This window comes from Melanotaenia boesemani, chromosome 4 (genome assembly GCF_017639745.1).
Source record: "Melanotaenia boesemani isolate fMelBoe1 chromosome 4, fMelBoe1.pri, whole genome shotgun sequence".
In the NCBI taxonomy this organism is placed as follows: Eukaryota; Metazoa; Chordata; class Actinopteri; order Atheriniformes; family Melanotaeniidae; genus Melanotaenia; species Melanotaenia boesemani.
The window spans coordinates 9295896-9320885 of record NC_055685.1 but is presented as its reverse complement, the minus strand read 5'-3'; the positions used below and the strand labels follow the sequence as shown (position 1 = coordinate 9320885).

At 38.8% G+C, this 24990-nt stretch overlaps 3 protein-coding genes across 6 annotated transcripts in view; all 3 read left to right on the top strand.

The window, feature by feature from the left end:
• The window catches only part of rhbdl3 (rhomboid, veinlet-like 3 (Drosophila)), an 86589-nt gene extending 83433 nt beyond the window's left edge, over nt 1-3156 (top strand). For all 3 annotated transcript variants that reach the window (XM_041982997.1, XM_041982996.1, XM_041982999.1), the window contains 2 exons: nt 16-76; nt 1480-3156. In XM_041982997.1, coding sequence (XP_041838931.1) covers nt 16-76; nt 1480-1751 — 333 coding nt within the window. In that variant the 3' untranslated portion in view covers nt 1752-3156. The remainder of the gene's footprint in view (nt 1-15; nt 77-1479) is intronic.
• A 3916-nt stretch (nt 3157-7072) lies between these two features.
• LOC121638218 (BUB3-interacting and GLEBS motif-containing protein ZNF207-like) lies at nt 7073-15188 on the top strand. Of its 2 annotated transcripts, XM_041982848.1 has the most exons (11): nt 7073-7261; nt 7709-7835; nt 7936-8074; nt 8390-8575; nt 11565-11640; nt 11788-11849; nt 12206-12345; nt 12635-12733; nt 13314-13562; nt 13937-14093; nt 14397-15188. In XM_041982848.1, the coding sequence occupies exons 1-11, from the start codon at nt 7221-7223 to the stop codon at nt 14546-14548; spliced, it is 1428 nt and encodes a 475-aa protein (XP_041838782.1). In that variant the 5' UTR covers nt 7073-7220; the 3' UTR covers nt 14549-15188. The 2 variants fall into 2 exon arrangements, with proteins under 2 accessions (XP_041838782.1, XP_041838783.1); XM_041982849.1 differs by lacking the exon at nt 12635-12733 and having other exon boundaries at nt 7074-7261.
• Nucleotides 15189-19160: 3972 nt separating this feature from the next.
• Nucleotides 19161-24700, top strand: LOC121637957. Its single transcript, XM_041982333.1, has 5 exons — nt 19161-19433; nt 19857-20210; nt 22349-22729; nt 23646-23764; nt 24195-24700. Exons 1-5 carry the CDS (start codon nt 19373-19375, stop codon nt 24405-24407), a joined length of 1128 nt encoding a protein of 375 aa, XP_041838267.1. The 5' UTR covers nt 19161-19372; the 3' UTR covers nt 24408-24700.
• Nucleotides 24701-24990: the final 290 nt, after the last annotated feature.

The window sequence follows — 24990 nt, the reverse complement described above, 5'->3', positions numbered from 1 at the left end:
TTTCTGTTTTTGTAGAACTGGTCGGGAATGAAGTGTCAGTTTAAGTTATTCCGAATGGCCATGGCTCTGGTTTGCAGTAAGTTCAGTTAAAATGTTCACACTCATCTTTGATTATCAGTTTTGACACAGTTTTAATTTCATTCTTCTGCAAATGTTCCTGATCAGAAAAATCTAGATCATCAGGAAAAAGTTTTTCTGTGATGAGATACAATAATAAGTTTTCTTCACTGCAGCAATAAACAAGGGTTCTTAGTCATCATTTTTAACACTTTAAAGCCTGACCCCAGAAAAAATAGTCAGAAAATGCTTTTTTTTTTATCTGATTTTTTTTTTTATGTGACTCCTCAACAAAGAAAAAATAAATAAATAAATTTGTTTGTGTTTGTGTACCATGTACCATGATTTCAAAATTATTGTAGTGCAAAAAATATCCAGCAGGGGGCAGAAGACAAAAATTCAGATTGCATGCAGCAAGGATTTTAGCAACGTTTTGAAAGTAACTAAATAGGTCTCAAAAGCAACATTAATCAGATATGACACAAAAGACTTTAAACAGGATCCACCAACTCTGGACCTCTTGGGGCAGAGTCCTACAGGTTTTAGATGTTTTCCTGCTGCAACACCTGACTCAAATTAATGGGTCATTAAGAGGCTTGGGCAGAACTTTTTCAGAACCATTTCATTTTAGTGAGGTTCGTTGCATAAAGGAAACATCTAAAACCTGCAGGACACTGACCCAAGAGATCCGGAGTTGGTGAGCCCTTTAAAGGGCTAAACGATTTAATAAATTCTTAGATTTGTTCTGTATAAAATCAGGTGTCTTCTAAAAGAAAATTATAGAAGATTTATGAGGTATTCTTAATCTCCACAACTGTTGGTACTTGGATGAACACCATGTCCTTGAAAATCTTGAGCTGTTGCTAAATAGCATAAGCAAACCCCCAATTTTCCCTCCATTTCCACTAAAATGATGTTAAGCTGTATGTACAACATGAAATTTAAACTTAAAATCAGTATTAATTGCTGTAGAAGTCTGATCATAGACACGAAAGGGGCAGAACACACATCTCTTCCTTGTGGTGGTAGAGAACAATGTTCTCAAAGGTGTATGATTACCCCTGAAAACAAAAGCATCCTAGAAGATTGCCAGATTGTTAAACAAAAACTAGACCTTGTGTTACTGATTCTCGATCTCAGGGACATTTGTTGTGACACAGGAACCCATTTGATTTACTTAATCCAGGTTACTGAAGCCTCTTACTAATTTTAAATAGCACATATAAGGTATTCCTAGTATCACTTCCATTGGGAGCATGCTTGGAAGTCATCTGCCAGATCCTGGATAAAAAACAGGAATGATTGCAACAATCAAGTGTGTGATTGAGTTTTTTTCTTTACATGGGCTCATTTACTTACAGCAACTGCCATTCATTTGTATTTAAAAGCTAACATTGTGTTTTTTCCCTCTTTCACTCACAGTGAGTGTTGAGTTCGGCCGAGCAGTGTGGCTGCGGTTCTACCCCCCGGCTTTCCCACCGTGCCCCAACCCCAGCTTTGTAGCTCACCTGGGGGGAGTGGTGGTCGGCCTGACACTGGGCGTGGTGGTCCTGCAGAACTACGAGCAGCGACTCCAGGAGCAGTCTCTGTTTTGGATATTTTTCTGTGTCTACACCTTGTTTGTGCTCTGCGCTGTGTTCTGGAACATTTTTGCCTACAGCCTGCTTGATGTGCGAATTCCCCCTGCACCATGAGCTGCTCTTTAGAGGCAGACAAAACACCATAACCCCGCCACCGCCCACCATTCCTTCATTGACTGACAGATGTCCGACTGCCTGGCTTGATGCGTTGCCTCAGCCCTGACATTCTGAGCCTCACCTTTTGGTCATTGACTTGACTGACATCCCCCTTCCTCCTATTTTTGTTTTAAAGCATTACAAGCTAACATTCAGGCTTTTTGTTTCCACCCCAGCTGTATGTTTGTGGGACTGCTGTTGAAAACATGACATCGGCAAAAAGGAAGCCTAAAATCGGACAAAAAGCATCATTGCTTAATCTCGTCTGCCTATTTTTCCTCAATCCAACGGTGCCTTCTCATGAAGACATCAGCCTCCTGAAAGTTTTTCTGCACACTTGCCTCTTGTGTAGGGTGACAGCTCTAAACCCCTACAGTGTAATACCAGTTTAAGATAATAGTTCCTTAAAATCTTCTCATCTCTCAATTAAAAGTGTTGATTTGAGGGGTTTAGGCTTCAGGTAGTGGGTATTTTATCAATACAAGCAGCTTTTGAGTACAAGTTTGAATAAAACAGGCAGCAGGATAGTGAATGTTTCACTATACAGAGAGATCAGAGATTTTATAAGCTACATCCCTCCTTCAGAAGTAATTAGGAATTTATATTATGATGGAAAGTGTGGGCTACTGTTCAGTGTTGCCTTCAGGATCAGGATTAATGAGTTCACCACTATCTGAACCTCAGTCTTGTGTCATTTGTGTGCCTGCACGGAGTACCACAAATGTGTCATTTTGTGTGCAGATGAAAAATCAAGAAGCAGAAGTGGCATTTAAAATTGAAACTTTCAGAAATTATGCCAAAACATAACTTAAAGCACCAGGGAGAGAAGTACAGCACCCTAATAGGCGTAACATTAATGTAAGCAAAAGAGTGGGTCGAATGTATCAACGAACTTTCTCCAAAAAAAAAGAAAAGAAAAAGAAAAATCTCACCGACATCAAATAATGCTGTCAGAGATTTGTTGTTGTTATCACTGCTAGGTTTTGCAGTGATTGTAGCAAAGGTAAAGAAAAATTACAAAGAAGAAAAATAAATGTATTAATTGATGGTGAGGTCTAAGTGGAGTTAGACTACTGAGAACATTCTCAAGTGGAGTTTTCTAGTTAGAAGCACACATACCTGAGTTCAACTACATCTGGGCTGGGGTTGTGTCCCCTCTCATTTCAGGAGGTGATTGGGCAATGATACAAATCAGTTAGCTGTCATTAGTTCCGGTCACAACTTGATTTGTTAATTCATTAAACCAAGATTTAAAAAAAAAAGGAAAAAAAAAATCAATGCCAGCCCAGAGCTATAGGTCTCAAACTGTACTGTATTTAACCTCATGTCACACTGTTAACTGCTTTGCACAAACATAATATTGATAAAAATATAGATTAATATTTTAACATGCATTTGCTGTTAATTTTGTACGTGGTGACATTGGTATGTTGTGTCAGTTGTCTAATCGGTCTGCATTGTGATATGTTGACTATATCCTGTATGTATCCTATTTAATTAATGGTTATTGCTGGCCTGGGATTGCAGGTATTAAGGGCTATGACACCAAACCGAGTGAGGGGTAAATCACTGATAGTATTTTAACATTGTGCATATTTTGTAGATTTGATATGTACATAAAAGGGGTTCATTAAACAATTTTAAACAGAAACAAAGTGTGATGAAATTGGATTTATTCCCTCTCCTTTGTCTTTTATGTTGCCATTTTTTTCTTTCTTTCTCTTTCTTTTTCTTGATTCAAATAATCCTGTCATAGTTTCTTAAGAAGAAATACTTCTAGGACCTGAAAGTATGAAGTTATCATTTTCCCTGTCAATGTATTAACATGTGCATGTATTAAAACTCTTGTGAGTTTGGTGAAAACTGGAAGAAACTGTAATGAAAGATTGGGAGGCCTGATGTGAATAGAAAATAAAGTCTGAACAAGGAGACGGGAGGTTGCAGGACACATTTGCACAGTGCAGTGTCAGTATATTTCAGAAAGCTCTTCTCACATTAAGAAGCATAAGTTATAAATATGTATTGGTTGTTATTAATGTTTTTCTGTCCAGTCAGGCCACTGTGTTTATACTCCTGCAGCCTGGCACCTCTTATCTGAAGAGGTCTATCTTTACAGAGCCACTGATGATAGAATAAGGTCAGCCTGACAAATCACAGAACACTAATTTCTGCCCACCAGCACAGGTCAGTCAAAACTGTGATGAGGTGATTTGTATGATATTGAGCCAAAACTGATGGGGTGATTTGTTAGTTGTAAAGTAAGTTGAGAATTTAAAGATGAGAAAAACCATAAACATAAAGTCCTTAAATGGATTAAATTAACACAGCTAAAAGCAAAAAAAAAAAAAAAAAAAAAAAAAAAGGAAAAACCATGATACTACCACCGCCATGTTTAACTGGTAGTGTAAGGTTGGTATGTTGAAAGCTTTCCTTTTTAATGAAAACCAATAAAAAGTGTTGTCTATCCATGAAACATGTTCCAAACTTGACCACTTAAACTGAGGCAATCTGCAGATGGATGGCAGTCTTCTCTTTGGAGAACATAAGCTTTTTCCTTGCACTGCACGGGACTATTTTCTTAATTCTGAATGGATTTCTGACCAATACCAGCAGCTGTACATTCAGACTATTGAACACATTATTTTTTTATTTTGTGGACTCTCTTATCTTACATTTAATTTTTTATGGTTGGCAGAAATTGTCAAAATTTAAGATTTACCTAATTGGCTTCACATTTGTACTATTTGCACCCTATCATTAGGGTTAAAGCCATGTTAAAGACAGAAATTGATGCAGATCAACCAGGCATTTATTCCCCAACAACCAACCATTAACATCTTAACACAAAGATTCATTTACCACCAGTAGTGTGACCTCACCCCAGCTCTAACAAACAATGGGGTCATCTGATTTCCCACCAAAACTCCTAAGAACTATAAATTGAATAATGTACATCAAAATATTTTAACAAACATATTTAATACAAAATTGCAACTACCAGAAATATTCCACATTTTAATGTGATATCTCAGAAAACCTAATTCAGACATGGTTTCTTCCAGAACCTTTAAATTGTGTTTAGGGACCACAGGGACCCTTTTAGCCTGAACACCCTGGAAAAGGAGACACCAGAAGAGGTTAAAAAAAAAAAAAAAAAAAAAATTACACAAACATAGATTTTTTTTGTGTGCTTCTTTCATAGGACAGCTTCAGTGCCAGCTGGGATACCACTATCCACTGCATCAATAACAAACATTAACAATGAATTACCTTCAGCCTCTGTGTTTGTGCAGTCATTTTTAAGTGCAAATAGACATCTGTGATGTGCAACCCATAAGAGCTATGTACTGGGGCTGTGATTTATTTTATAACCACCTGTCTCCCCATAGTTTAATACCCACTCTGGTGTGAGGTGCGTCCTAACAGACTGCTCTAGTTCACTGATGTTGGACTCAGGAACCTTAAAAAGAGCCAATCAAAAAGACCCTTTTAGTTTTTTCTAAATTATCCGGGGTTCCTGTGTGACCTTGCAGGCAGTACCTTTGAATTTTATTTGTTTATAGTGTCTCTGATTATAAGTCAGTAAGTAAACTAGAGATAATTTTGTTTCCTCCTCATTCCTATTGATCATTAACAACTCCTGTGTTTGGATTATATACTGTACTTTCACAAACATACTGTAAAGATCCTTTGAGAAATCCATTTCTAGAAGTTAAACAACCCCCACACACCTAAACGTCAGACTGAATTTAGCTGCTAATCAGAGATGCTCATATTTTTACACTATTTCTCTCTCTTTTACTGATCATAATTTAAGCAGGTTATACAGAAATATTGTAAGGTTCACCAACTTTTAAGTACCAATATACAAGTATTTGGAGAGGAGAGCAACTTTACAATTATTCTTAAAATTCAAACCCATAAATCTCTGGGTCCTGAGGTGGAGAGCCATGGTAAGAGCCTTTGTTAGGGGAGCAGACATCAGACTGATCAATGAAAAGTGTGAGCTTACGAGGATCAGCTATAATATATTCAGAGAAGAGATCCCGTAAGCTGTCCCTTCATGTCCTGTCTGTCTATTGCTACCACCATATGGAGAGCGGTGGTTTTAAAGGCAACAATGAAAAATTCATGACGTGACTACTAAAGGCCACGTTGCTGGTCTTTCCCCATCCCAAATATCTACGTTCAGAGGTTCTCATTCACCACAGTGACAAAGAGGAATTATAAAAAGGAGAAATGTTTCTGAAAATCTTAGGTTTTCTACGTTTATAATGTTATGGCGAGAAGCACTAATGATGTAAATAGCGGAATATCACATCACATATATATGTAACAGTTTAGCTTGTGAGACTGGTTAATCAAAAATACCACAGGGTATTAAATTTAATCTAATTTAAGTGTTTTTTTTCTTACCTAAATGTATTTATGTATAAATTTAGGGGTTTTTACTAACTGAAGCTGTCTGGGCTCCAACGGGATGTTGAGTCAGTAGTTCCAAGTATCAAGATGGTAAAGCAGCAATTATGTCACTCAAAAGTAACCATATTTATTTCTTTCTTTTTTAACATCCCATTCTCAAACCACTGACATAATGATGCAGCTGCTACAGTCTCCAATCTCCTGGGAAGGGTTACTTTACAAGGTCCACAGCCAGATTCATCTCAGAGAAAACCAGTCTTTTTTGTGATAATGTCTCCATCAAGTGGATGAAATCACACATTGACTCTCCATCTCAACAGATTTGCAACTTTGCAGACTTTTCTCATCAAGTAAAATATTCTGTGAGCCACCGAAGCAGTTTATCAGGCCTATTATGTCGTTGAATTTTTTTTCGCTCTCTCCTTTAACATCTCTTTGGCCTTCATACCCAGTATCCAAAACTCCCTACCAGGTGCTTTTTGTACACATGGATTTTCTTCAGGAGATTTCAGCTCTTTATTTGACTTATGCTGTGACATAATAAGGGCAAAGTCCACACCTCAATATTAATAATAATAATAATAATAATAATAATAATAATAATAATAACAATAATAATAATAATAATAATAATAATAATTAGTATAAAGTATAAATACAGTATAAATCTAACTGCTAATTTGATCCATGTATATTATTATTATTATTATTATTATTATTAGTAGTAGTAGTAGTAGTAGTAGTAATAGTAGTAGTAGTAGTTGTTGTTGTAGCTGCAGTAGGAGTAGAAAAAAATCCATCTTTCCGGTTTCTTGTTCGTGAAACGTAAGGTACGTCACTGACGTGAATGCATATTGCTTGCGCGAGACTGCGCCTGTGCCCACAACTTCCTACCGTGGAAGCGCCATTTTTATCGTTGTTTCGGGACTACAGCATGTCGTTGTCAAGCAGATAATTAGACTACTCTCTAGCCCTGTGTGACATCGTTTTCAGCATTTCTACATAATGGGACGAAAGAAGAAGAAGCAGATGAAGCCATGGTGTTGGTATCCTTTTCTGGCTGGGCCGTCATATGCCGCTGCCGGAAGGCCAGAGGCTACATGTTAGCTTAACAAAGGAAGGCCTCAACTAGCTTATCCGTGTCTTTGACATCGCAAGTTAGCAAGCTTAACCAGTAGATCTGAATAACATTGTTAATTTAATTTATCTTGACGGATTTATTTTTAAGTAAATATATAAGTAATAAATTTGATTTTTACATCACAGTAGGCGGGTTTGGAGTTGTAGCGATGCTAATAGGAAATGAACGTTTCCTCTAGCATTAGCTAATCTGTTACCCAAAAGCTAGATTTAAGCTGCTTAATGATAGCTTACGGACTGGGATCGTATCTCTTTAAATTCGACAGTGACTTTGTAATTTGTTAAGAATTGCGTGATGTGTTAAACTCTGCGTTAATCTATGATGCACACCATTCTTTAACCACTTATTGAAGGTACTGTAATCGAGACTTTGATGATGAAAAAATCCTCATTCAGCATCAGAAGGCAAAGCATTTTAAGTGCCATATATGCCACAAGAAGCTGTACACTGGTCCTGGCTTGGCTATTCACTGCATGCAGGTATGGGGCCTGTCCTTGTGGTTATTCAGATTTATATATTAAATTGAAAGTGGTAAGAAGTTGTACCAGAACGCGCTTGGTTACTTTTCATGTGTTTCAGGTGCACAAAGAGACAATTGATAGTGTACCAAACGCAATTCCTGGAAGAACAGACATTGAACTGGAGATTTATGGCATGGAGGGAATTCCAGAGAAGGACATGCAGGAAAGGAGACGAACATTAGAACAAAAATCACAAGGTTAGCTCACTTTCATTTTCATTTTTTGTTAATAACAGGATGAAACAAAGATTTTCGAAGATTTAAGATGGTGTAAAGGGAATACTAAGGTTGAAGTAGACTTCTGGTTAGGTATCTATTTCAGGCTTCAAGATCAATGATGGAGGAACTTGGTGTTTTGGTGTAAAGTAAACCTCTGGGTTTCTCTTTAGTTATGATTTTTGAAGGCTGTGTAATTACAAAGTCAATGTTACTTAATATTTGTAGTAAGATTGGGTGATTTATTTTTTGTAGGCATCACTTTTACATTTCTTCTTTTTTTCTTTCTTTTTAAAGAGAGTCAAAAGAAGAAGTCAAACAATCAAGATGACTCTGATGATGACGACGATGATGATGAAGCGGGACCATCGACTCAGCAGGTTGCTGCAGTCCAGCCCCAAGCAGGCTATGCTACTCCAATGGCCCAGCCTGGGATGCCTCATGTGGCTGGCGCACCCGGGATTCCTCCTGCGGGATATCAAGGCAAGGATTAATGACAGAAGCTGGAAATCAGCTCTAACTGTTAAGATATACAGCGGTCCCTCGTTTATTGCAGGGGTTACGTTCTGAAAACACCCTGCGATAAATGAAATCTGCAAAATGACAACCTTATTAATTTTTCACAATTCAGATGCATGTTAAGGCCTAATTATGCCTCCTTGGAGTGTTTATAGACCTTTTCCAAACTATAATGAATATTTTCAAAATTCTCACACACTTTATACACTCTCAAAAACCTACATATATTTAACAATGTGAATTTCTTAATAAATACTCACCCTGTAAAATATATTCTCTGCTGCCAATCAAGACACAAAACACAGCGCACAGCTGACCCAGTCAAGAAACAAAGCTCAGCTGGCTGATTCCTACAGTAAAATTTGGAAATAGAATGGTTGAAATATGATTTGCATATACTTAAATATGCAGTGCTGCATACAAAAAAAATCTGCGAAACGACGAGACCGCAGAAGATTAACTAAAATACAGCAAGGGACCACTGTATTTCTTAGTTATGTGTAGTAGATGACACACTGAGATAAGTTGCATTCATCGTTTTTAAATAAGTATATTAGGGAGGCTGGGCAATGAAACATTTTTATCATGTAATTCAAAATTGCAGTTTTTATAGCTATTAATGTATATGAAAATCTTAATTTTTTTCCCCCTTTTTATTCGCACCACAAATGCTCTTCTTGGGCTTTCGTAAATAGCAGTGGGTTCACCCCTCCTTGTGTGTGTCTCCTAGGGATTTTCCCAGTTTTCACTTCTCCCTACGGAGGGCAAATTCTGCATCCATCTTGCATCCTACCTTTATTGGGAACTCTCTCCAACCAGAAAAGACTTACCTTGACAGTTGTCTTATCTCTTTCTCTCTCTCTTTTTTCTTCCTTCCCGTGGTAATGTCTTCTTGTGTTTCTTCGCTGAATCACCCTTGTTGCGCATTTAAAACAGCCAGTGTGTTTATACCTGCTTGCTAGTGTGTGATATAGTGCTTAAAGTAACACTCGGCTACAATGTCACACATCGTACTGGATAAAAAAATTGTTGTGTAGTGTGATTTCTCAGCCTCGAGACGATGCTGGGAAACAACAGCTTCAGAAATGCACAATAGATGTCACTGCACTATCAAATGAGTCCGGAACGTGGAGTTTTATGGTCTGAAAGTTGCATAATGTGTCTTTAAAGGCTTTTTATACCAAAGAAAGCAGAACAACCAACTTATTTCAGCACCTCCATATATATATAAAATTCACTCAGTAGTCTGACTAGGGTTGGATGATATTGGTTAAAAGCATATAGATTTAAAATGAAATAATAAAGTTTAAAAAAATCTTATTGATTAATATTGATACTTAATAATTATTAAAAAGAATAAAAGCAATATTAAATGCAGCCCTGGTCATTTTATGCTATTGCTTAATGACCTGCTTTAATAAAGAACACGCAAACCATGAATTCATATTCAACCCTTAATTCAACCACCTTTTTACTCATTACTGACTTTAAAAAAAAACCAAGAGTCCTGAGTGGCATCAGCAAATCCTGACAAAGACTAAAGTGACATGAAAATCTGATAAATACTTAAGTAACCGTTTGATTAAAAAAAACAATAGTTAAACTAGTGTAAACACGGGCCAGTTTGCCAGAAAGCACAAAGGTTCTGAGACTCCAGCACCAAAGTGGCGTCTGTCTGAAAGCCCTAGCACAGGGGTGTCCATAGTCGGTCCTCGAGGGCCGCTGTCCTGCAGGTTTTCAGTGTTTCCTGCTTCATTACACCTGACTCAAATGCAATGGATCCAACAGCCAATTAAGTTTTGCACAATTACTCATTAATTTGAGTCACGTGGTTTTGGAGCAGGGACACATCGAAAACCTGCAGGATTGTGGCCCTTGAGGACAAGAGCTAGACACCCCTGCACTAGCATATACAGTTAAGTGCGCATTGAACCGCAGTGAGAAGTGCTACTCTCTGCAAGATGTAGAAAACCGCTTCAACCCACAAACACCCAACATCAGGAGAATTATTTTCACAGTGGATCCTGTAGGATGAGAGATGATCCAGGTAGAAAGATTTCATGTGGGCACTTGCGTTGCATATCTGCTTACTGCACAGCTGCTTGTGAAAACGGCATTAGGTTTAAACACCAAAGTATTAAAAAATTAAAATAATAAAAAAAAGGGAATTTGGTGTTTCTCTATTGTTGCAGTGTGAGTCGTTTTGGGTCCTGATTACTCGATGAGCTGCTTCTTCTTTCCACTGCTTTTTTTTCTCTTCTTGTTCAGCTGTTGTTTCAGGGAATATATAAAATAATTAGCAGTTGTAACTGTGTGAAGTGCACTGTAAAAGCAAAGCAAACCAAAAGAAGGTGCAAACATTTCTCAACATCCCCCTCCCAACCCTGCATGTCTCTCAGCGATAACAAGCTTGAGTAAATTCAAATTTCTGTACATCCATAAACACAATGTAATATCAGAGTTACCTCAGAGGGATCACTGAAATTGAGAACAGCTTGAAGTTTTATTATACAGCACAAATGTCGCATGGTGTGTTGCAATGCATTTTTCTTAGTATCACGCATCTTGTTGAAATTATGTTGCGCAGCTCTGTCTCAAGATCTTGGTGTACCCTAGACCTGGTCCTGCAACAGGTTCTGGGCCACATATTGTGAGTGAAATTAAACAAATAAGCTGGTCTAGTCAGTAAATTGATTTATTTAAACCCTCAGAAATTGTGTCTCTGTTACAAAGTTTGTTCGTCAGGGAAACTGAACATTGACAGGTAGTTTTTTTATTGTGTAACCTGTTTCAAATACATAAGCCACTGTCGGTGTGTTCAGATGGCGAAGGTGTTTTAAGAAGCTGTTAAGAATGTGGTATTTTATACATGAGCTGCAGGTGTGTTAGAGCATGCATAGACTTACTTGGTGTGCTGAGTTATTAGTAAGCAGAACTTGTTCTCTTGTTCTAGGAATGCCTCCTATGATGCCCGGTGTTCCTCCCATGATGCACGGCATGCCTCCTGCAATGCATGGAATGCCACCAGCGTAAGAATCAATTCACTGACTTGGGATTTTCTTTTCAGTCTTTTATAAGTTATCTGTATGGATCAATTTTACAAGTTTCTGTCTTTTTTGGATTATGTTATTTTACTATGAATTGCAATCTGATCAGTTATTACTGTCCTTTTGCAGCATGATGCCAATGGGAGGGATGATGCCCCCTATGATGCCAGGGATGCCTGCTATACCTCCAGGTGAGTGGCACTTCTAGAGTTGCAACTTTTTTTTTTTTAGTAAACAAGAGCTTCAGTTTTTAAATAGTTTTTGGCATTTTGTTCATAGTAGTAGCTTAATGGTGTGATATTTGATAGCATGGTGATAAACCGAACATATCTGGGGTTGGAACAGAAGATATGAGAGCCGTTTAAGGTCGTAATACTGCATAAAATTTGGATTTCTAGCTGACATAGTAAGACTTGACCTTGATAAATGCTGTAAATGTAGCTATGTAGCAGAATTAAATGTGAAATAACATCAGCAGTCCTTTCTACTGTTGTAATCCTTCAGTACTGTTTGAGGATTAATTCCTGAATGTGTATGGGATATATAGGAATACCACCTCACATGGCTCCAAGGCCTGGGATTCCCCACATTGCCCCAGCTCCTGCAGCAGGACCGATACCCAGCCGACCAGCAGCACCAGTGGTCCAGCCTGCTGTTACCAAACCGCTCTTCCCCAGTGCAGCACAGGTTAGCATCATTTAACCCCATTCAACCACACCAACCTTTAAAGAGTTCCTCTTTGTTCTTCCTTATTTTACACCATTTATGCTACCATACTGTCTCTAGGTTTATTAACAGAAACGCAACACTCTGGTTGTTATATACAGGTTTTATTTACCCCATTTTCTTTCTAAAGTCTCAGTTCCTCTTTTTAACCCCATTATTTATTTTTATTAAAATCGGTACCACAGTGGATAGTTTCTATGGACGCGTTACATACCAATCCTGTCATCTCCTCCTTTCCACCATGCTGCAGATGGGCTCTGGTGTTCACAGCAGCACAGCAGCCGTTTCTTCTCCACCTGCAGACCTTCAGTCTGCCTCATCTCAGCCTCTCTTTCCTAACATACCACAAGTATGCTCACAGTACTTTGATGTGGAGGCAGCTGCATGTTGCATATTACCTTTTGCTTGTGATTAAAGTTTCAAACTAGGCTGTTTACTAACACTATTTGCCCTGTATGCCTAATTTAGCAAGACCTGTGAGCTTTATAGCTGCATGTGCTTTAGTTAACAGAGTGGGGCATAGATGGGGATTTAACATGGATCTTACATTCAGCATCACCCACCCCTCTTAACCTCTGCAGCATGAATTGTGCAATAACTACTTTGAAATAACTTTGTAAGTTGCAGCAATACAGAAAGCATTATTTCTCACGCTCTGAGCCCTGAACATCTTAAACGATATCAATGTTGTAATTACCGCTCATATGGGGAAGTTGACTCATGATTCAGCTGAGTAAATGCTGTAAATTGAGAAGTTTTGCTTTTTTTATATTGGGTAAAATGCAGTACTACTGTATTTAATCATTGAGTGAGTATAACTGTAAAAAGTTGTATGTGTTTGAACCCTATTTTAGACGGAAATCTGTTACATACTGGTTGATATGAAGGTATTTTTAGCAGTTGCTTACCTGTTTTGTGTCTTTGCACAGGCCCAACAGACCACTTCAGGAACTGCAGCTTCAAACTCACTCAGCACTGGAGCATCGTCCGACCCTCCCAAAGCGACATTCCCTGCTTATACCCAGCCCTCTGTCTCCTCTTCCTCTTCCATTTCTTCTTCTAATCCCTCTAGCAGCACTGTGGCCAAACCCCCTGCCACAGTGACCAGTAAGCCTGCCACCCTCACCACTACGAGTGCAACTAGTAAGTTGATCCACCCTGATGAGGATATCTCACTGGTAAGTTGCTTGAGCTTTCTGTTTTGCTCTTTTCACAGTAAGTAATGACTGATTTATGGTACACCTAGTGATATTTGATGGTAGGATGGAGCCATTTTTGACCAGTAGTCTGGTCCTGCTTTTAAGCTTCTTGATCAAAATGAGTTGGGTATCTGTCACACGTTGAACTTTTAGATTGTACATCCATGATACGACTGAGTAGTTTCTCCTTTGTGGTTATGCTGAAGGATGATTCTGAACTTGAATATCCTCAATCTGAAATCAGGGCACGCCAGCATTGGTACCCTTTTTGTAAACCTTTCTTTGTACTGAAAGGGGCAAAGGTGGGTTTCCATAGTCTGAATGTTTGCTCTGTGTGTTGTCTCTGCAACCAGGAGGAGATGAAAGCCCAGTTACCCCGTTACCAGCGTCTCATACCCAGACCTGGTCAGGCCCATGCAGCTGCTCCAGCAGTGGCAGCTGTGGGAAATATATTACCCCCACAGCAAGGCCTGCCACCACAGCAGCCTGGCATGAGGCATCCCATGCACGGTAAGGATTTGCTCATAAACCCTTTACTGAAGCATAAATCAGTGTTTTAATCAGTATATTGTACCATAGATTGTCTGTATCGCCCTTAAATATGAATTCTTTATGCAAGGACAGTAAAGGGAGTTTTTAATCTAATGGTTTAACTTAAGAAGTTGTCTGTCTTAATTTATAGAACAAGTACAATCTGTTTTAGTGTATGTAAAAACAGCTGACAGAGGTTTTTAGTGTAAGGCACGCTCCTCAAATCAATCCTGTTTTAACTGTGATGCTGAAACAGCTGCTCTCCATCTGTGCTCTCTGTAGGTCAATATGGTGCCCCTCCTCAGGGCATGCCAGGCTACATGCCTGGGGGGATGCCTCCATATGGGCAAGGTCCTCCTATGGTGCCCCCTTACCAGGGAGGCCCTCCCATGGGTATGAGGCCGCCTGTCATGTCTCCGGCTGGACGCTACTGAAGAAGAAAAGCAGCCACCACATTAGGTTTGAGGTTAACACCTTTCTCTCTCAACCTTGTGCTTTTTCAAACCTAGCTGCAAGCAAAGAGCAGTAAGGCCAGTGGTGGTGAAGACAAACTTATTTGTTAGAACACATGGACATTTGTTGTAACATGTTTATTGGAAAAGACGGCTAAACACCACATGAATACGTTAACGGCTGTTTGGGTGTTATTTGATCACACGTGAGGATATATTTTTTCCCATAGGTTTCTCTCAGGTTCATAGAGGTGAAGTGTGTAAAAATGATTCTTATTTCTTTTGAAGCTGCTGGAGTTACATGAACATACCAACCCCTTACAAAGGCAAGTTTCTCTTGTAAACATTTAATTTTTTATTTCTTTGGTAGGCTGATTGAGGCCCTCACAGCACGCTTAGGTGCTGTTGGACATTCGTCCCCAACCTTGGTTGGTGAGGGTCTCAGTAATTAAAGATGATTCCAACAAAGTAGTGTTACAAAACCATGACTCATCAGTCTCTAGCTTTATTCTACATTTTTTTTCAGGTTTGTTTTAATATTTCCTGGTCAAACGCTTACTTGTATGCATCCTTTGTAATGTTTTATCAATCTGTTGTAATAAAATCCATTTTTGAAATCCAATGCTGGTTTGTCCTGACGTAAATGGAGGTGAGTCATAAAGGTTTGTAATGTTGTTTTCTGCACATCGTAGGGCTCTGTTTAATTACCAGATGTCATCAGGTATTTAACAATCAAGTTTGCCATCATTTCCTCACCTTTCATTTCTTACAGCAGTTCAGATTAAAGATTTCTTAATGCTCAGAACATATATATACTGTATGTAAAACCCCAAACCAGGGTGCTGGCTATCTTGGTTCCAAATACCATGTGTAACCCTAAATGAGGGTTGTAATTGCAAATTTAATACAGGTAGTACACTTGCATCACATTGGAAAAAAGTACATCTAATTTCTGAGTCATTAACCTTTGTTCTGTGTTAGCATACACATGCTCAAACATGCATGAAAGCGACGTTGATGCAAAAAAAAAAACAAAAAAAACCCAGCAATACAGCGTTGTGCTATAAATACTATTTAGCCATGAAGCTACTTACCTTTCGTCCATGCTAGCAAACGTTTCCTTATGACTGCCGTTATTTCCTGCTAAAGCAGGTGTTTTAGCTAGCAATATCTAGCTAACTCTACATAGTTTTTCTTCCATGAATAACAGCCTGCATGGGCACAAACTGCATCAGTCTAACCTAAAAAAAAAGTAAAAATATAGAAAATACCAGGTAGAGGAAAACAAATGGCCCATTAGAAATATAACATTGGTCTTTGTTGCAGTGCCTGCCTGTATTGCTGGGTGGTTTTGTTCATCTTTATTAATCTACAAAGTCATTCATGATATCTGCTGTAATCCAGTGTTTTAGATTGTTTTACAAATGGCAAACTTAAGACAACAGGAGGACAATGTTAAGTTAGTAGTTCATATAAATACATGTAGATATTAAGTGTGGCACAAGTTTTTTCTCTGCCCGTATCACTTACCGCTTTGTATGTGTTTTTGTTGTCTGTAGCCCATCCATATGAGCTTTTCAGCCTTAAAACCCAGTCAGCTGCCATGACAGGTCAGTTAAACCCAGTAAGTACCTGATGTTCATTACAGTGTGGGTCTGTCCTGTACGACTGGATGCAAGGCAGTGTTTTAATTGTGTTCTCAAAGTATGTAATGTAATGGTAAGATGGCGATATCTGTACTTAATTTGATTTATCACAAGGTACAGAAAGTCAGATGTAAAGTTGAAAAAAGTACATCCTGACTGGACTTATATCAACTAACATGGTAAGTAATCAAGATGTCAGTTCAGCTCATTCTGAATTCTCGAGTGGCGTCTAAACATGGTGGTTCAGTCTTTTTGCCTTGTATAATCATAAGGTATTTAGTATATTTAGAGCATGCACGGATAACCGTATCATGAACTCCACATCCCCAGTTGGTGAAACGATCAAACATTTAGTTTTCAAACCTTTTCACATCAAAACAGTTTCTGATCCATTTTTGAATGAATACCTAATTGTTTTCACTCAAGTCAGACGGATAAAACCCTGATTCCCAGGAATGTTGGGACAAGGAAGATTTGAATTAAACTACAATGGTGTTGCAGTTCTCAATATTCATTACACAAAGCTAGTAATGAAAAATATTTTGTTCATTAGGAAAAGTGTTCATCTTTAATCTTAAGGGTCCCAGAAGCTGGGACATGTTTTTCTACTGTGTCATCCCCTGTTTCTATAGCAACAGTCAACATCGTGGAGTGAGAAGACAGTTATAGGACCTTAGGGAGAAATTCTCATCTGCAAGATTTGAACTGTTAAACAGTCTTGGGTCTTCCTTGTAGTTTCATGAACTAGATGTTTTAAGCTGGTTAAACTTCTGGTCTGCTCTCAGGTCAGTCCTGCAAAACTTTGCTTCAGTCCATTTTCAAGGAGGAGACAGCAGTGTCTCCTGATCATGTTCATATATGGTTGCTTCTTAGTCTGACAGAGCTGTAACCTGCATTTGTGGAGAACCTGGTGAACTGTGTTCTTAGATGATGCTTTCTGGAATTCTTCCCGACTCCATGCAGTAATTTCCAGTAGAAAATCATGTCTGATTTTAAACGCAGCCACCTTGTGGCCATAAAGATGACGGTCAAACAGTTTTTTTCCTCATTTTATCCATGCCCCCTGCATACATGGATATTAATCAATGCTATGAAATATTTGTTACATTTTGCTCTGTGAACGATGGGATATTCAGAGTTTACACAATTTCCCATTATTAGTTCTTTAACTGGAATGTATATGAATGTAGGGGCTGTATATGGTGATCTCAGAACTGAAAAATTACAACTCTGAAAAAGACTAGATGGGTTTTTATTTGGAAAGTAAGCAGAGAAGTAATTGTGAAACTGAGAATTTCAGAGCAGCACGCTCCATAACTACCTCATTTGTATGAAAACAAAACCAAACTTGAACACCACTAGAGAGAAGTGAAGAACTGCTTTTTGTTGTATTTTGGTGATTTTCCTCTTGAAATATCAGAGGTGTTGCTTTGTTGTAGATCGTTTTTATTTATTTGGTTTATATGATGGTTTACATTTTTGACCTAATACATTTTGTTTCTATTTGGTGTATGTTTCTTATGTGCTTTGTGTATAGTTTAAAAAGATTAAAATGGGTAAAAAGTGTCCTTTAAAGAGCAACTTATAGAAAACAAAGCTTTGACGTTTGAATAAAATGTGACATTTCCATGTTAAATTTAATAATGCATTAAAAATAAAGTGAGTTTTATCATTCTGTTGTTGCCTGACTTTCTTTTTACTTTCAGTTGCAGAATTAAAACTTGAGTTGATATTTCTGGGGTTCATATTGCTGCCAAGCTCGGTGTGTGTCGCTGTTATAAACCAGTGTACCACATAGTGGCATGTGGGGTTTTTGGGGCCCATAAAGAACCACATTCTCCCTCCTAAAAGTTCACATGACAGAGGAAGTGAAATAAAGGAGAGGAAAAAAATGAATGCAGCTGTGTCCGCTATGTGGCTAGTATGGGAAGCATATTAAATACCAAATGAGATTTCTAACCATTAGATGATAGTAAATATTTGTCTACAACATATTTTAAACAAGGGAGTAAGACTTTTTTTTGTTTGCTGTACATTTAGAGGAAACATTTATGCATTTTTAAAACCTGATTTTGTAACGGTGGGATACACGCTCCACTACATTGTTAGAATAGTTCAAGACTTGCATGAAAGGTTTTTGGGGGCATTTGTAAAAACATTTTGAAGCCACTCAGCAAAACTGCAATAACCCACCAGTCACTGTGACTCAAGTGCTTTTTGAAAAGTAGACAAGGAAGTTGCAGCTTTTCAAATGCTAACTTAAACAAAAGAAAGAAGCATCCAGTAAACGGTGTCTAAACCGCCAGTCACAAGTCTTAAAATGTGGTTTCCTGCTGTAACAGTGTCGCTCAACACTGGCTCCGCTTTTAAAGACTGAATTTCTGGCCACTAATGTGCTGCACTATTTGTCATTTTAATCATGTCTGAATGAAAAACTGAACAGAGTTGCCACGTTTTAGCTGAGCCGTGTTTTTCAGCTTCTTTTAATGCAAAAAATAATTCTGATTTCAACATAGAGACGTAAGTCAGAATGATGATTTTCAAGTTTCCTTTTTTTTTTTTTGCTTTTTTAACACAAACAGTCCTGAGGAATACAGCTGTGAAGGATGCACTTTTTATTTATCTTAGCTTTTATAAAGTAGGTAGGTTGAGTACTGCTTTGTTTCCAGCTGACAGACTGCTCACTGATGCAAGTTATTGCCAAAAGGTACATCCGGAAACGTCTGATTTCATACTCTAATAATCAGCATCATTTCCTCTGGAACACCAATTTTTTCCTTTCCTTTTTTTTTTTCCATAAACAGGTGAAACTCAGTTAATTGTTGAGAATAAAGTTACTTGAACTTAGAGTCAGGTCAGAATATCTAAAACGGAAAGGACCTACATGTTGCTACTCTTGGTTCTCCACTTTCTTATTTGTGGTATTAAATGATATTAATGAACATATTTTTTGCTGTGGTATGTGATCCAACATACGTGAGGTTGGTTAGCATGTGCTTCCTCTTGCTATGGCTTGAGGTTTAAGGTGGAGCTTCCTGGGGTTCCTCTTGGTTTCTTTTAGTAAGCTGTGACATTCAGTCTTGAGTGTCTGCATGTTGTCATGATTTACATCACTGACCGCTCTCAGAATCAACTTTAGTCGACTTTTGTTTCGGTAACGATGACTGGGATCCCGTACCTGGCTTGTTTGTGGACTCTGGTCATTGCACAAACAGGGTTTGGTGAGTTGGGTTCTGCTGTTCAGAGTGAATTCTGCTTACAGATGAAGACAAAATAGAATTAGTTTTTTCTTTTTTTGTTGTTTTTAGGGGAAGCAGTAGAAATCAGTTATTTAAAACAGGAGAGTAAATAAAAATGCACTTGGAAGTATAGTAAAATGAAGAAAAAAAGTTTGTGAAACTTTGTTAGATAATTTTATTGTCTAATGTTTTTTTTTTTCTTTAAAAATAGAAACACCTGTTAAGTAAAATTTGATTCTTGCTGTAGCAGGTAGGAAAAAAGTGTCCATTTTATTTTATTTAAACATTCTGATGATAGGAAACTTTTTCATTTCTAATATGATGTGTATTCTTAAAGCCTAAAGTCTTTAGATGGATTAATATGAATAATGAGCATTTAGTTTGTAACACTTTGTTTTTGCTCAGTTTCCAGTGACATTCAGTTCATTGAGCGACATGAGGGTGAATCTGTGGTTCTTCCCTGTGTTACCGAGCCGAGCAGCTTCCCAGCCATTGGCATCTACCTGAAACGCAGCTGGCTGAGTCCCAGTAAAGTACTCTTCAAGTACACCAAGATGGACTTCAGTTTGGCCAACCCTGCCGATAAAAACCGGATCAGTGTCAGTGGAGACCCGAGCAGTCACTCCCTCAACGTGACCATCTCTCAGCTGAGGGCTGCTGACACAGACCGCTACTTCTGTGAATTTGTTCTGGAAATTCCTTCCTCTGAAGATAAACTCGAACAAGGAAAGACCGAGTTCTTCCTCCTTGTTAACGCTGGTAAGTGTCATTTGTATTCGGTCATTTCATCCCAAACTAATCACCAGTCTGCTGCCAACAGGAAACTTTCCACAGCTGCTGCACATGAAAATGTCAGATTATGTTTTTCTAACTGAAGAATGTTTGGTGGCACATTTAATAACTCTTTACAGCATATAAACACTCGCTTTATTAATCATTTCTTCTTGAGATAGCATCTCATTTCCAATTGTGACAATCCCTGCATGGCTCTCTGTGTTCAGAAACGGTTCCACGGAGCTCGTATAGAGCAGCTGTGTTCATCAGAGCTACACATCTGAACCACATTCAGCCTGTTTGTCCTGCAATGATTGTCTGTTGTCAGATGCATCATCACATTCTGCATCTGAATCATCTAACCACACATTACCATCAGCCACACATGTAACTCTTTTTCAGTAGGCTGATTTAAAAGGTTGTATACAGTAAATAGGACTTCTGACCCAAGAACTGGACTGGGTCTAAAAAGTTTTAAAGCCTTTTAAAATTTCTACCTTCTGTGATGTTATTTATCTGAACAGGGATTCAAATTTACTTCATTTACTTTATTTACTTCACTTTACCAAAGCACCTTCAGTGGCATTGGCAACTGCCTCTGCTCAAATATTGCCACAATGAAATTTGGATATTTCTAAAACCTAAGGTCTGTTTGAAAAGCTTTGGGTATAGTCAAGAAAAAACGTGAGATTTGTTTGTGTATCAGTGTACGTGTTATAGATGAAGAATAAATGCACAGTACAAATGAAAAGATCCTTCATGCTTAAAAAAACACAAAAAGATGAATATGTCTTTGGAATGATGCGGCAGTGTCGCTAATCCTCTATCAACTCATAGAACAATATGTGAACATTATCTCTGCAAAGGTCAACTCTGATCAAGAGCAGAACAAAAGTGTTTTTAGTGCAGACAGTTTAAGTTAGGACTCCAAAATGGCCATTTTGGCTCCATTTGTTTTCAGTGTCCCCCAACTGAAGGTGCTCAGGTTTTAAAAGGTTAAAGCTTAGTTGTTTTTTTCTTTTGGAAGTTTCTTCCACTCATCATGGAAATACCCTGCAAGGTCAAATGCAGAGGACACAATGTTTTTCTGGTCTCTTTTTCTGGGTTCGGGTCTCTTGCAGGTTATAACTCTGTAGACTTCACAGCAGAATGATGCTGCTATTTTTGAAAGGCGAGTTGTTAGTAAACATGGACTGTAAGGTCTCTCTTTGGTTTTCAGCAGGGTTTAAATTATGGGGAGCCCTGAAAGGCAGAGGGGCTCCCCTAAAGACATTCAGCGGAAACTTTAAGAGGGAGCCCTAAAAATAGTTCACTCTCAGGTTATCTTTCATTTTTCAAGGAGGATTCTGGTATTTCCTAAAAAGAATAGCATTAATTTGTCAGCGTTGTGTTTGTTTATTTAATTTAATTAAATCTTCCAAACAACACAGGTGGACCGTCCTGTTTCCTTCAGCACTGTGGACAGTAGCATTGTTTGTTTGTTCTGTGCTGAGTGGTCATACAATGACCGCCAACTAGGCATGCTGCTTTTTGTGGTCCTTAAAAGAATTGTCTTTCCCTGTTTCTGATTAAAGAAGATGCATAAGCAGCAGAGGAGTTTTGATAGTAACCATATTTTTGAACGTGTTACCTGCACTAATATACATGTGCATGTGACTTGCAAAATCGCAGCACACCAAAAATTTACCACCTGAAGACAGTTACGTGCGTAACTGACGCAGGAGACGGAAAAACGTTCCGTTTGCATATTTTCTGCTTCAAGTGTAAATGGGCCGTGGCCCCCCGAAAGCCATGGTGTTATTTGAACCCTGGTTTTCAGTACTGTATGAAATGTTCATGTCCGTTCCCAGGTCTGTGCCTCAACACAGTTGGGTTTGTGAGTTTATGGACAGTGACTTGGGTTATGTGGAGTTGACTCACCTTCATTGTCAGGAGTGGGATGACCCAGAGCTTGACTGCTATAAGAAAGATTAAAATCGAAAATTTCAGTCTTTAGGTAAATCAACAAAAGAGTGTTTAATCATTTTGGATAACTGTGTGCAAACTGGCGAAGGTTAAAAAAAACTCTGTGATAACTTCCACACTCCAAATTACATCCCTTTTATTTCCTCTCCTCCCTGGAGACGTCCCGGGCTCCGTGGACACGGAGCTTGTAGAGACGTGTGCTGGGGGCTCAGCTGTGCTTCCCTGTCACTCCCCACGAGGGGAAGACTCCGTCGTGGAGGGTGTGAGTCTCAGGAGACAAAAGAGCCAGGCATCCGTGGAGGTGGTGTACCACTCAAAGCTGCACCACAGCAGCCAACATCCTCCCTCCGTCGCTCGGTTCCCCGCTGAGCGGGTCCAGTTGTCCTCTGCGCTCGGCCCGGGCGGCATCACCTACAACCTGACCCTGAAGCAGCTGCAGCCAGAAGACAGCGGCCTGTACAGCTGCCAGCTTCTCCTGCGCGGCAGGCCCGACAGCAGCACCAGTCTAGGCAGACGAGTGTTTTCTGTTTCCGTGCAAGGTGGGAGCTGACGTGATGTTTGTTTGGCTTTTGAAATGAAAACGCCATTAACATTTCGCTGCTGTTGCATTAAATGATCCTTTGTGTTGTGTTTATGTACATAACTAAACGTGTGGTTTTCTGGCTTCTTCTAACAAAACTGCTTCCAAACAGAAGTGCATCCACCGCCAAGGCTGCCGCCTCCTTGTAGCATCTTTTAAGATGTTCTCCGCATTTTCTTCACCGAATTTTATTAAATGCAAATCGTAAACTCATAACTAGCCCCATGTTTGAGGAAACACCTCGTGTTTTCTTCCATGTCTCCAGAAAATGTCTTTTTTTTTTTTTGTTATCACTTGCACAACAGCAGCAGCGTTTCCCTTTTTGTTTATTGGCTCATGTGCATGTGAGGGTGGGTACAACAGATAACACCAAACAGGAACAATAAGTTGCATTAAGTTGTGTAACTTCTATCTGAGATATGGCAGAAATTCAAGAGTTCACTCTCTTTTGAATTGTTTAATGAGAACATGATTAATCTCAATTTTGATGATAACGTATTCACAGCTTGTCAGAAATTTGACTAAAAAGGATTTAGAAATAATCTATCGGTTGGTTTGTGCAGAGCAGAAGATAAACATCTACCCCCTTCTGAGGCTGCTAGTTCCTGTTTGACGTTCGTGCACCTTCTTGTCCGTAAATGGTTAAAATTCTCCATCTTCACATTTCATTGAAGCCTTATCTTCCCACCATCTGCTGTCCCCGAAAATAACAATATATTAAATGTACAGCGTAACACGAAGAAGGAAGTTTGTTCTTGTGGTTTCTGTTATTTCTCGGAGCCCCACACAAAGCCTGTCACTCTGCTCCTGTTTTCGTGTTTTTACTTCACAGTATTTTGGCTTCAGCGTTTCTGTGTGTGCGCATGTCTTTGCAGGCGGTCAGTGTGGCTGCTCCAACAGCTCCAGCAGCAACCAACATACCACCGTCCTGTATGCTCTGTCATCAGCTGTGGGCATCCTCCTCCTGATCCTCGTGGGAATTCTTCTTGCTAATGTGAGTTTTTAATCTGCTGATTTGACAAAACATTGCAACAAGAGCAAAATTTAACTGATGTATTTCTACAAACTGCACCTGCTTTTCGCCAAAAGCGTGTCAGAGAGTTCCTCTGCAGCCCACCACAAAAACCACACTGGTTTCACAATTTTTTTGCTGCAAGTAGGCAGCATAAACTTTATTTTCTTGTACATTTTAGTGAGGGCAGTAATGTAACCGTTACACTTTGTTTTTGTTAGCTAATTTGAGCCCTGAATGAGGTTGCGTCTGCATTGCGTTGTCACGCTTGTTTGATCAGTTTCTTGTGAAAAAGATTGTGTCTGAGTAGAAAATGGCTGGCTTTGATTTTAACACAGGAAATCGAGAGTGTGTGTAAAGTTTGCTTGTTTCCTTCCCTGATTTGTTTTCATCCTTTCTCGATGGTTGTCAGTGCAAAGCGCGCCGCAGCGTCAAATCAAGCCCCCAGGCCCCCATCTACGAGGAGATGGTCGGGTCTCCCAGTCAAAAACTGGCCCCTCTTCATCTGGAGGATGCGGATTCCGAGTACAGAAACTGCTCGGTGAAGAAGTCCTGCCCTGAAAACCATTATGAAAGCCCCAGCGGATCCCTCTTCCCCAGGAGAGCCTCAGCAATCAAATCTTAGACCTTCTTTTCTTCAACCTCATCAAACAGCTGCCTCAATTTTATGGATTTATTCTTATTCCTTATTTGCTTTGTAGAACTTTGTAGTTTTAATTTGTGAGAGGAGCGTGTATTACTGATGTTTTTTTTTTTTTTAAAAAACGTAAAAAAAAAAGAAAAAAAAATTATTCTTGTTAGCTAAAGTTAGTTCTCACTTTGAAAAACATGGGCAAAAGTAAACTTTGTCCACCCCCCCTCTCTCTTTTGGGGCAAGTGTATTGTACAGCAAGCTTTAAATAAATAAGTAAAGATCCAGTGGACTTTTTTTCATTCTTAAAAATACCACCAAAAAACACAGAATTGAAACTGTAACTCAAAGACGTCTACTTGTCAATTTTTAAAGGTAATTTCCTTTGGATTTCCACAGTTCCACAACCTGCTTTCATGCATTTTTTATTTGTTGTCCTGTTTTGGGGAAAAACCCCAAGGGTTAAATGGCTCTACATAATAATTCCATCTTTGACTCAAACTTCAGGAGAAAACATCCAGGTTTATTTTATCTATTACAGAAGTCTCTCAGTTTACAGTGATCAAAAAATCTGTGA